General features: G+C 37.4%; 1 protein-coding gene across 19 annotated transcripts in view; it reads left to right on the forward strand.

Annotated features, from left to right (window-relative positions):
* Positions 1-12813, forward strand: part of Erc2 (ELKS/RAB6-interacting/CAST family member 2) — an 873922-nt gene that overhangs the window by 466037 nt on the left and 395072 nt on the right. For all 19 annotated transcript variants that reach the window (XR_013434457.1, XR_013434456.1, XM_078038390.1 and 16 more), the window contains one exon: positions 12107-12242. Coding sequence is in view for 17 of the 19 variants with exons in the window: in XM_078038390.1 (XP_077894516.1) it covers positions 12107-12242 (136 nt within the window). In the remaining 2 variants the exon portion in view is untranslated. The remainder of the gene's footprint in view (positions 1-12106; positions 12243-12813) is intronic.

Below are 12813 nucleotides of genomic sequence, written 5' to 3' on the forward strand. Positions count from 1 at the left end.
TTGCCCAAAGGCCTTCACAAGCAATGCTTAGGGGGGTGTGTCCTCAGATGTGAGAAATGTGTATCTCTGGGGGACAAGAAATGAGTTCTCTGGGGGACAAGAGCACCTTTCTGGAGGGGTAATAGTGATATAGTTTTGGAGAAACAATTTTATAGGTAGGTAATGAGTTTCCTTTTTAGTGGAGGAATTATCCTAGACCACTATGATGAAAGGAAATTAACCTTTTAGATCTAAGAATAGCAATTTAAGGTAAGGAAAATGACATTAGTTGTGGAATATAACAATTTGGGATGGAACCCAAATTGTCTCCTTTTGTTTGGAAGAGGCAGCTAAGCAAGCTTACCTGTTCAGTCTCATTTTTTAGTGTTTACAGTCCTGTCCCACTTAATGGCATTTTGGTTCATGATGGACCCCACATATGGTCTATAGCATGTAACCTAAGTGGGTAGTAGGCGATTTCATCTAGGTTTGTGTTAGTACACTATCATGTTCACACAATAACAAAACTGATGACAATTTAGAATGTATCTCTACCCTTAAGTGATATATAACTGTACCATATCTGTGTTATAAGATTGTTGATGATTAAATCATGTAAGTGAAATTAACGTTGCTTAGTCCAAAGAGATGTGGATTAAGTGACGTAACATTCTATAGCATTCATGCTTATGAATCTGGGTTGGAGGTTCCCATGACTGCTCTTGGGTTTTAGATGGGACGACATACCTAAGAATTGGGTTACCTGCCCTTGTGGGCAAAGGAAAGACTGTGCCCTGTTTCTAAGCAGAATCCAGATTGGTCAGGGCTAGATTTCTTTCTTTTTATTTTTTACTTAATTAATTAATTAAATTATGTGGTGTTGGGCATTTAGTTCAAGCACTCATATATATATATATATATATATATATATAATCACACATCCCAGGGCTGTCATTTCTTAAGGAGGAAGTGAGATTTCACTGTCTCTATCTTCCTGGGAATAATAAAGTTGCTGAACTACAGCAGAAAGGGTGGCTTACTGGGTTACTGAGCAAAAGCAGAACATATAAGTAGCTCCGGTTGATAAAACCTGGGAATTAGCTCAGTGGAGATTATTGATAACTTCTTGTATCTCATTGGTAGCCTGGCAAGTCCCAGCAGCTATGTGAGTGTGTGCTAGCCAGTGAACGCGTCTGGAGGATATGGACTTGGCTTTTGTTCCTAAGTACTATTTCTATCATTTTTAGCTATGCTTTTAATAAGGCTTTGTCATTAAAAAGTCATGCTTATAAATGAGACATTTAGGTGAACATTTATGTATTTTATTAGCTTTTCCTTTCTTTTTTACTATGTAATATACATAAAATTTTACTGATTCTTGCTCAGGAAGAATCTAAGATTAAAAAGTATACAGGGTAAAATACTTAAAGAAAAATATTAAATAGCACAGATAGTTGATGGGTAGAGCAAAATTCATTGAGTGGCTACAACAGCAACAATTTTGAGACACTGATTAAGAATATTATTTCTGGGCTGGGGATATGACTCAAGTGGTAGTGCGCTTGCTTGGCATGCATTCGGCCCGGGTTTGATCCTCAGCACTACATAGAAATAAAGATGCTGTGTCCGCCGAAAACTAAAAAATAAATATTAAAAAATGTTCTCTGTCTCTCTAAAAAAAGAATATTATTTCTCAGATTTAATACTTCATAGTAATAGTTCACTGGAATGATCCTGATGATAAAAAAAGAGTCTTAGTAAAATAAATCTAATAAACATACCTACTATGCCCCTTTTTGGAGATTCACAGTATACTTTATATTAACTCATCAAGTCCCAAATTTTAATTCTGTGAATATTTCAAAGAAATCCACATAGGTACATTAAAGTTGGGTGGAATCATAATCTAGAGCTTATCTATCCTTTATATACTTTTTGTTTATCTATGAAATGTATATATATTTTCACATGCTATAATCTCCTACTCTTCTAATTTTTTTAGAAGAATAGAATCCTAAAGACATGTTTATTTCTAAAACTTATTATAGATGGTATATTTAAGTTTTTATAGGTATCCCACATCTGGCATCATGGGACTTAATCTGATGTTACAAATTCTGAAAAGTCCTACAGTATAAGAAACCTGTTTACATTTTTTCTTTGTCTTTGCTCTCAAGACTTACTTGATCCTAGTCCCTCCCCTTTTATTCCTTTTTAGTGATAGTAATTAACAGACATTAAGCCAGTGCTGCTAGGACACTGTTTGGAAACCACTGATTTAGGAAAAACATGTCAATGAGTGAAACTGAAACAGGTGACATTGCAGCAGTGGATTTGGAAATAGTTAATTGTGTTTAGGCAATTGTGTGGGGAAGTGGTTTATTCTGTCTTCTCTTATAATTGGGGGGAAGTGGTTTATGCCCTCCTTGCCTATAATTCTGCCACTTTATTATCCTTCATTGATTTTCGTTTTATCCACCACCCACCACTGATACTGTTTTACTCATTCACATCAGACGAAGAGAAGTGGTTGGAGTTCTGCAGAGAAGAGTGGAAAGAACAGACATTTGTTTTTGCACTGTGTTGTCATGGGGATAAGTACTTGGGAAAGCATAAGGATGCATAAATTACCACAACCCCTTGTTGGCCATAAGTTAAGCCTTCCAGATTCCTTGAGTTGCATTGGTGAAAATGACTTGGAAAGAAGTTTGGGACAATGGAAAAATTAAGTCTGTTAGGTAGTTTCTTTGGTGGACAGTTTCTAAGAACTGTTTGAATTTGACAGTAAAAAGATTGTGAAATCTTTAGAATAGTACATATAAAGGTTTAAAATATTTTAAAATAATTAGCATGTAATTTTCACATTGCTTAATGCCCATATCTATGCTAACCATAAAGATAATCATGAGCCCCATGTAACTATTAAATTAATTAATATTAAATAATATATAAAATCATTTCCATGGTTACTTTAGCTGCATTTCAGGGCTTGTCGCTACAGAACTGAGCAGCATAGAAATAGAACAGTCCCAGGAATACAGAAAATTCTATCCTGCAGAGTATAAGATAGAATTCTGACATGGTCCCCAGGATCCTTACCCCTTGGTTTTCACACCCTCATATAATCTTCTCCACTTGAATGAGAACAAGACCTGTAACACAAATCCAACTGATCGAATATGGCAAAAGTGATGGGATTCCACTGTCTTGCATAGGTATGTTATGTGGCAAGCTTCTAGGATGTCACTCCTATGATTATGTTATATCAAATTCCCTGTTAGCAGACTGGAGAGATTTTCCTGCTAGCTTCCAAAAGACCAAGTAGCCATTTTGTGAACTGTCTGGGTAGAGGACTATGACAAGAAGCTTGAGGTGGCCTCCAGGACCTGAAAGCAGCTTCCATTCTCCCAACAGCCAACAAAAAGCTAAGGACCTCAGTCACACAGCTGCAAGGGAAGGAATTCTGCCAAAACCCCAAATGAGGTTGGAAGTACATTCTTCCCTTGTTAAGCCTACAGATGAGAAATGCAGTTGGGCTGACACCTTGATTTCAGCCCGTTAAGACTAAGAAGAGAGACCAGCTAAGCTGTGCCTGTATTTCTGCCCCCTAGAAGCTGTGAGATAATAAATATAAGTATTATTTTAGGCTATGAAGTTTATGGTAATTTGTTATGCAGCAATAGAAATTGAACTCAGTGCTGGTCCAAATTATTTTGGGGATGGTCTGATAAGCCATGTCTCAGATGAACCCAATCCCAAAGAGTATAATTTGCTTTATTGATGCTAGCCCTTGGCCTACTTCAAAAAGAAAAAAAGGATTAACTTTCAAAAGTGAATGTCTAGGCCTGGTTGGTATATGTCATTTACTTTTGTGGCAAAACAAATCTACTAATGTATAATAATGGTTTACTGTTTTATGTAACATAAAATATGAGGCCATGATTTTTGGCATCACAAAAACAATGGTTCAAGTTCTGCTTAATGTTGATGCATGAAGTCTGTATGGTGTGAGGCAGGTAACTTATCTTTTTTAAGCTTCTATTTCTATGGGGGGAAAGATTGTCTCCATGTAAGGATGTTCTTTCGTTTAGATTATACTTTTACAGTGCTTAGCACAGCACCTGATATGTAATCTGACATCTGAAAATAGGGAGTTTTTATTACTTAAAAATATTTTAAATTGACTTTTGATAGCAAATAAGAGAAACTCCAACACATTATTTCTGTACTCTAATTTGGAAAATCATCACATAAGATTTTTATCTTCTTACACCTCCACTTTATTTTATGTCTGAGCTGCTGCAGCCGAGCTCCAGATTGGATGCAATAAAAATAGGTCTTGCATACACGAAGTGCCCCTTGTGCTCATAGGTTGCTCTGGCTGTATATTGTCTGGGCAAATCGCCCCCAACCTCTGGCCAGACTGTGGAATGTTGGTTTCCTCCAACATTAGCCTCCTGGGGGTCAATGTTCACAGTTTCCATATGTTTTTATATTACCCCAAACTGTAAATACAGCTGACACTCTACCAAATTGGCCCTAATGTGCCTGCATCTAACAGTGGAGTCGTAGGCTTTTAGAAGGATACAGTACTCCATGGAATTGTGGCACTTATACAAATGTTATATTTTAAAAAATGCTCAGATTCTATTTTTTGATTTGAAAAGAAGTAAATGATGTGCAAAAAGAAGATATGAAGTAGAAACAGGGCAGGATTTTAAAACCGAGGTCTTGCTGTGTCTTGAGCTTGCCCCGTGGTTCTGAAAGTTCTGTCCTCAGATCTCTTAAGCAAGAGCTGCGTTGTTCTTACCCCTTTGTCCTTCTCTAAATTTCCATTTATGTTAAGCTCCTACTTTTATCTTAACTTATTTTGTCACCTGCAAACTGTTCATCTCTAATTTAGTCTGTTGTGCAGAAAGAAGAACCAAACTCATTATGATACAGTGACACTCCAGGATGTGAAAAACAATAAACATTTTTGCTTGTGAGAGTAGATTAATTCATAAAAACTAGAAATTTGTTTAAAAAATCTCACATTGAGGTTAATGGGTTCAGGGACCAGAAGTTAATAGGGAAATTGCATGGCACCCTTGTTGGTTTTATGTTCTGCTTTAGAGCTCTGTCCTCATATCAATACTGCTATTTCCATAGTGACATGACTTCCAAGCTGGAAGCTCTCACCTGGCATTCTGGAGCTCCTGTGTTGAAAAACTCACCTCTCCAGTGTTACCTGGTTTCTTTCTAGTTCTCTAATAGTTGTCCCAGTTGCTGCCCAGGGCATTCTATGAAGTTAGGACTTTTGTGTCTTGAAGACATTTGTTCTTAGAGAAGGGTGCTAGGGGCATCAGCAATCATCCTGCTTCTTTCTGCTTTCTGTTCCCCCAAACAGATTCCCACCATCTTTTTCTATTTTTATTTTAGTCTCTGGGTTCCATACATGTCTAGGGTGACATTCCTTCATTTGGGGGAGAAGGTCCTCCAGGATCAAAGTGAGGAACGCCATTTGAAAGGAGTCTTCCTTCTAGAGCCTCTCCAAAATGAAATGTCTTCAGGGTAAACAAATTCTCCTCTTGTTAGTGATGACCATCTTCTTATGTAACCTCCTAAGATTGCTCCCAAGGTCTTCTTGACTTGGGTGAGAAGGTCAAGGCTCAGGGGATGGATATATGCAACACAGAAAAAGGTTTGAGGCAGGGGAACAGGTGCTTGTTTAAGAGCCTTATGTTTATAGCATCACTTACCCCAAGTGAGATAACTGCCAAAGTCACAGACTTCCTAAGGACAACTACTGCCATGACAATGCATCCAACCTGGCAACAAAGGCCTTAGACTTGGGTTTCTTACTGCATCACCACTAGATTCCCTTAGTTTCAAGTGATTCAATAATTTCATCAAACTGAACAAACAGCCTGATAGGGTCATCTCCTCCAAAGGAGGTCTACTGAATAGGACTTGGCACTAGAAGAGGGAACATGAAAATACTTTTGCCTCCAGAAAACTCCACTTCTCAAGTTTTCAAATCTGAACCCTCCCTTTCCTTAACACTTTCATTCTATAGATAATGACATCAGGTTCTAGGTACCTTCTGCTGTCCTGCTAAGTGAAGAATGATATCTTTTTAAGATGTGTTGGCATCTTGTGTTTTATCCAAGGGTGACCTGTTTCTGGGTTCTTGTGTAAACCCAGGTACCCAAAGGGTGGAATGGGAAATGAGGTAATACTCATTTCTAGGGAGCAAGTACTATGGGGAGGGAAGGAGGAGGAATACAACAGGGAGGGAAACCAAGTTAGAAGGCATGGAGAGGTGGGCTTAGATGGCCTGCTGAGGGGTTTTGACAAGGACTCAGCAGTGAACTGTCATGAAATTCGTGGCCAAACGTTTGCTCTTGAGAGACTGCCTCAAGATGCAAAGTCTAAGAGATCTGTCTTATTCTCAAACTGAGTCCTCAGACTGTGGCTCGACTTGTGTCTCCTGAAGCTGTCACAGCAGATGATCCTTCTGGTAAGGAGCAATCATGCTCATGACATTTAGCACATTTGTAATTGCTGTAATATATCTTTAGAATATTTATGATAGCTTTCTAAAATTTATAGCTATGCTGAAGTACTCACTGGTATTTACAAGCTTTAAAAAAATGGGATCCTCTCAGTGGTTAAAAGTAAGAGTTTTTATTAACGGAAATTCTGCATGTAATATTCATTGTCAGCTTCCATTGTGTGTGTGTGGCCCATCGACTTGTGCAGTCCCTTCAGAGTCTCACTTCCCCTTGCTAGTCCTGACCTTCCCGCCATACTGCCATCAGCATAACCTGCCGGGAATGTAACTCTTCATTAAGGAAAGCACAATTGGAAGCTAAATATGTCACAAAAAGCATTTAATAATGCATTCCAAAGTTCATTGTTTCAAGTATTTGCAATACTTGCTGTTTGGGTGTGGGAAATGAGACACTAAATATATGTGCACAGTATTGCACAAGACATGATTGCATTCCTGTTGTAAGCTAAGAGTGAAACAGAAAGTGAACGTGCTGGGATCTGTTTTAAGCATTCTACTTATACTAACTCATCAAGCCTTCACAATAACCCTATGAGTTACAGTTGATTATTAGTCTCATTTTATATGCAAAGAAGCAGAGGTATAGAGAAGTTAAGGAACTTGTCTGTGGTCACACAGCTAGAAAGTGACAAACTTCTCCAGACAGTTTGGTTCAAAAATTTATGTTATTTGCCATTGCACTGCAGCCACACCTAGCAGGATCATATAGCCCAGAAATGGTCTTCTGTTTACACCTCTGGTTAACCATACATCAAGTTATTTATCCAGAAGAAATGAAAGCATATGTCCACAAAATGTCTGGTATAAAAATGTGTGTTGCTACTTTATTTATAAACATAAAAATAGAAAAAAGCTCAATATCAAGTAAGAAATAAGTAATCAAATCTAGCATATTCATACAATGGACTGTTACTCAGCAAAAAAAAAAAAAAAAAAGGAATGGAATGATATACAATGAAATATCTGAAAAAATGTTATGCTGAGTGAAAGAAGCCAGACACAATGATTCCATGTATATGAAGCTGAAGAAGAGGCAAATCCATATGGATAAATGTTAGAACAATGATCACTTCTGAGCAAGGGGAAGGGACTTGAGTCTGGGTGATGGTAATGCTCTGTATTTTGATTGGTCAAAAATCATTGCCTTGTGTATTAAACACTGATGCATTTTCTTGTGTGTATTTGTACCTCACTTATACACACAAACACATACAGTAAAACTTAAAGTTCCCTTCTTCTCTAATCCCATTCCCTTTCCCGGTGTCAACTGTTGTTTATAGACTGGTGTGGCATTTCCAGAAATTTTTATTTCCATGCATATGAGTATATACACATAAAAATAAACTTTTATATTTTAATGTGAATAAGATCAGATGATGTATATTGTTCTGCTACCTGCTTTTTTTCCAGTTAATAACATGTCTTGAAGGTTTTTCATTTGTTCTTAATTTTCAAAGCTAGCCTGACACCATATTATGAACACAATTTTTTTTCAGTCAATTTCCTTCTGATGGAAAGTTAGGTATTTTTCAAATTTTCACTTTTAACAGTTCTAATGAAAATGTATTTATATAAATATTTGTGAATGTGTGCAAGCATTTTTGTAGGCTTCTTTCCTAGAAGAAGGATTTGTTGGGAAAAAGGTATGCGTACTTTAGTGGATACTGCCAAATTGGTTTCCAAAAATGCTTTTGTGAATTCTACTCCTCCTTCCCATGTATGAGAAGTGAATTCTTGAATCCTCTCCAACAATGAACATTATCAATATTTTAAAGTTTTTGAGTACAGATGGGTAATAGCATCTTATTTCTACTGAGATATAAAAATAAATTTTTATTTTCTACTTTATGTAAAAATATACACAAATCCTTGGAGGACTGTCCAGTACTCCTAGCAGTGTAATTCTGGAAGTGTCACCAGCAAGTTAGAGACCATTTTCTAATTTTAATTTGACAGATTACTCTAGTGAAAATAGCTAAAGTCTGTTCTCTCTGGCATTCTTCTGAACCATTGTTGACTTTATGTTGGAATTTTTTAAAATTTTGTTCAAATTCCTTAATGGTGGCTAAATTTTGAAAAGTGACATAACCTGTTTTATGAAACTGCTTCATAAAGCTAGTCAATTTAAGTCAAACATTGAACACTGACTTTACCATCATATTTTTCAACTATCCCCTCCATAATCATTGCTTTTATTATTATTTTAATTTGCATTTTGGATATGCTTTTAATGGTGTTTCCTTGGAGAAAAACTCCTTCCAAAGAATGCCTCCCCCTCCCAAAAAAGGAAGCAGATCAGTTTTGAGTGGAAGCTTGGAACTGCCCAACTTGCTAACTGAGTGGAAGTTTGGAAAGAGATACAAATGATAGTTTCCTCTAGGGCAATACAGCAAGAGAGTGCTGTGGTCTACACTGCTAGAGCCCTACTGGATTTTGGAGATAGCTAGGGACTGTATTAAGTTTGGCATGTTGATTTTATTCAGTGTGGGCTTACTTCTGCAGGTGGGGAGAGATATAGAGCCTAATAGGTCACTTGCAAATTTCATTATTGGAAATTCTGAGGTTGTTACTAGAAAGTCCCTGTGGTCATTTTTTTTCATTGAGTATCACTGGGCTTTTGGGGAAAGGCAAAGAGATCTAATATTTTAAAATTTCCTGAGTCCTCACCTGCCTCCCCGCTAAATTGCCATTTCAACCTCTGCTTCAGACAACATTAGGGTTTCCCTGAGGGATAACCAAGAGAAGGGCTATTTAGTAGCTAAGGCTCTCCTCAATATTTGCTCAATATTCCCGACCCTAGCCATTCCATCCCTTGCCTCTTGTCTACCTCTGCAAATCAATTCATTCCCTTTTTGGTTTTCAAGGATGCTTTTTTTTTTATTAGTTACACATGACAGTACAATGATCTTGACAGTTCATACATTTGAATCAAATGGGGTATAATTTCTCATTTTTCTAATTGTAAAAGTTGCAGAATCACATTGGTCATACAGTCACCTATGTACATACAGCAATAATAAAAAGGGTTTGATGCTAGGGATATTTAAAAGTCTCAGAAATATTTTGGAAGCACAAAGGAGTGTGTGTACTTGATAGGTAGCTATTGGTAGTCACGTGTACAAAATGATGATTCTGATCACCTTGTTCTGTATTGATCCTAATTGGCCACATCCTAAGCAGTGCTACTCAAAACACAACTTTTTTTTATGAATTCCTGGTGTCTCAAGAAACAGTTGGGAGGGCTGGGGTTGTAGCTCAGCGGTAGAGCACTTGCCTTGCATGTGTGAGGCACTAGGTTCAATCCTCAGCACCACATAAAAATAAATAAATAAAATAAAGGTATCGTGTCCATCTACAACTAACAAAACAAAACAAAACAACAAAAACAAAAACAAAGAAATAAAGAAAGAAAGAAATAGTTGGGAAATGCTGAAAAAGGCCTCCCTCATAGTGTCAGAACTGACAATTTTTTTTAGCCTCTCATTCTTAATTCAGGAAAGCTTTAAGGAACACATGGACTTGGAGTTTGTTTTCATTTGGGATTGGAAAAACATTGGAGTATCCTTGAGAATAAGGTTGAGTGTTCACACTGCTTTGAGAACTTCCTGGGATTCTTTATGCAAATGATATTTCTAATGATGATCCATTTTATTTTGTCACTGGCACTTGGTGAAGGGAGAGATATTTAGCAGTTGGTTCTATTTGATGGTATGATCTAAACAAATAAAATGTATTTCTTTATAAAATTTTCTCTAATTAAGCAATCTCACTAACCATATGATCTCTTTATCATATCCTATTTCTGGGATGTGGCCATATTTTCCTAAGTAAGTGGAAAATGTGCTTGCCCTGTTCAAGGCAAGCTTTAAAAATACTATCCTCTTTCAATTAGGAAGCAAGAGGTCATTCCTAACATCTTTAGAGTAATCAAAAAATAATTTTCTGAAAGCAGACCTGTGTATTGAGTTGGTGATTTCATCCATGTGCACCACTCTGTTGAGCAACAGTAGAGAAGATAAAAAAAAATTATGCAGTACAAATAGGGACCAAGGAGAGGGATATTTGATTTTGCCCATATTCTCCTAAGTCCACTGAAAACACTTATATCACTGCTTCAGTTGATACTGGAAATATTTCTTAATGAGCCCAAGTGTTCAGACTTTACTTATTAGCAGGAGTCCTGATAGAGGATTGTTCCAGTTGGTAAACAGTTATCTTGAACTTCATTTTCTTGGGGTGGGAGGGAGTGGGGACTGCATAATTTTATAAGGACTGGAAATAAAGAGTTTCTTATGGAAAATGCTTTTTCTTTTCTTTTTAATTGTTTCAGTTTGACACATTTGCTGTTTATCATCTAGTTCTCATCTTGTTTGTATTTCCAAAAGAGCAGTGGTCTCCATACACTTGTCTCTGGAGTCAGGGCTCAGTCACAGTGACTGATGTAACAGTGCTGGGGAAATGAGGGTGAAGGGATTAATAAGGACCTCAAATGACTGGGCTCAAATGACTTTGGCCCTCCTCTTTTGGAATCACTGCTCCCAAGCCCTCTCTGCTGCCCTCCTGCCTCCTCATGTGTTGGATTAGATTTATAACAGCTGCCGTGGACATGGTTGCCTAAATCTGTGGAATGTTTTGCTAAATGCTGTTGGTGAAATAGTCCACATTAAGCCTGTAACTCCTGTTTTCTTATTTTTAACCAGTCCTTTATTAGTCTTTAACTCACTTGATCACTTTATGATTTTACACTTGACATCCTATAGATTCATTAAGATATTTTAGTACAAGCACCAGGGCTCTATTTAACATTATGATTAGCCAAGCTGTTATTCTGTTTGAGCTAAGTGTTGACAGTGTATTTGATTGGAGCCCTGTAATTGTTATTTTAAAATCAGAGTAATGGATTATGATCTCAGAATAAGAACATGATCCAAAAGAATAATAATAATTAGAACAGAAACCACTTAGAAGAAAATAAATGTCCCATCACAGAACCACAGGGCCCCATGTGCCAGGCCCACCTACCTTTGCAGTCTTGCCCTCCCTGCAGACCTCCCGTTACTTGAAGCATCCACTTCTTTCCTATCTTGGGAATTGTATATGCATTTGTTCTCTTTACCTGGGGAGCTCCTTTACTCATGTTTCTCTTGGTTAGCTCCTTTGAGTCTCAATCACAGTCACTTTTCCTTAGGGAAACCTTCCATGGACTCAACAATGTCTAAATTCATCTCCTCCCACCCCCAACACCTGTTCACATCATCATCTCTCACAGCATGCTATTTGTTTCCTTAAACATTAGGAACCATAATTTGTGTCCCCTTGGTACTTGTCTTTCTTGCCCTCTGGATTCTAAACTCCGTGAAGCTACAGACCTGTCCCATTCAGCACTGAAGCCCCACTATCATCCTGACACCTAAAACTCAATTCATATTTGTAGTTGAATGAACAGAATATTCTGAGGTCCTGGCTTTTTTCTGAGTCCACACAGATATTTTGTTCTTAGTAATAAATCTATTCTGACAACATTTGCTTTTCAGTAGTTGAATATAACCAAATTGTGCTGGTTTTTCTCAGGCATATGAAGGATCAGAATAAGAAGGTAGCCAACCTCAAACACAATCAACAGCTGGAAAAGAAGAAGAATGCCCAGTTATTGGAAGAAGTTCGCAGGCGAGAAGATAGCATGGCTGACAACTCACAGCATTTGCAGGTAAGCCTGGGTTTATGTTCTTAATCCCTAAATAATTGGAGACTAACTGACTCTGGAATGTAGCCATTGCTACAGGAAAATATGCAGAGAAATGGTAAACTTGCCTTTGCTCTGAGATCAGAGTTATCAGTATACTCCCAGGGACCTGAGAGGTCTTTCCATGTATAAAGCATCGTTTTCAAAATGGTGCCCAAGAAAGCAGCTTATGATGGAGTTTAGAAATGCTTGGCAGAGTCTGATGGTTCCTGTACCTCGCCTTAAAAGGTAAGAGCTACTTTTCTATATTTGGCAAGAATCTTAAAGCATAGAAATGGCTTCCTTTTATAAAATTTATGTTTAAGTTGTTTTGGGGTTAGTAGAAGGGAAATGTATGTGCATTATCATGGAGGTGTTTGAGAAAGGATGCATTCCTCTGATCTCAGACAGTTTACAAAACTGGTTTTATTTTGCTCAAAACTCTGAGGCTCTGAGATAGATCATTGGTCTGTTTTCTCCATGAATACAATTATCTCTCAGTGACATCCCTGTCTCAGAAACCAACCGACTGGCTGAAAACAACAATTTTTCCTCA

This window comes from Ictidomys tridecemlineatus, chromosome 2 (assembly GCF_052094955.1).
Source record: "Ictidomys tridecemlineatus isolate mIctTri1 chromosome 2, mIctTri1.hap1, whole genome shotgun sequence".
NCBI classification, from domain to species: Eukaryota; Metazoa; Chordata; class Mammalia; order Rodentia; family Sciuridae; genus Ictidomys; species Ictidomys tridecemlineatus.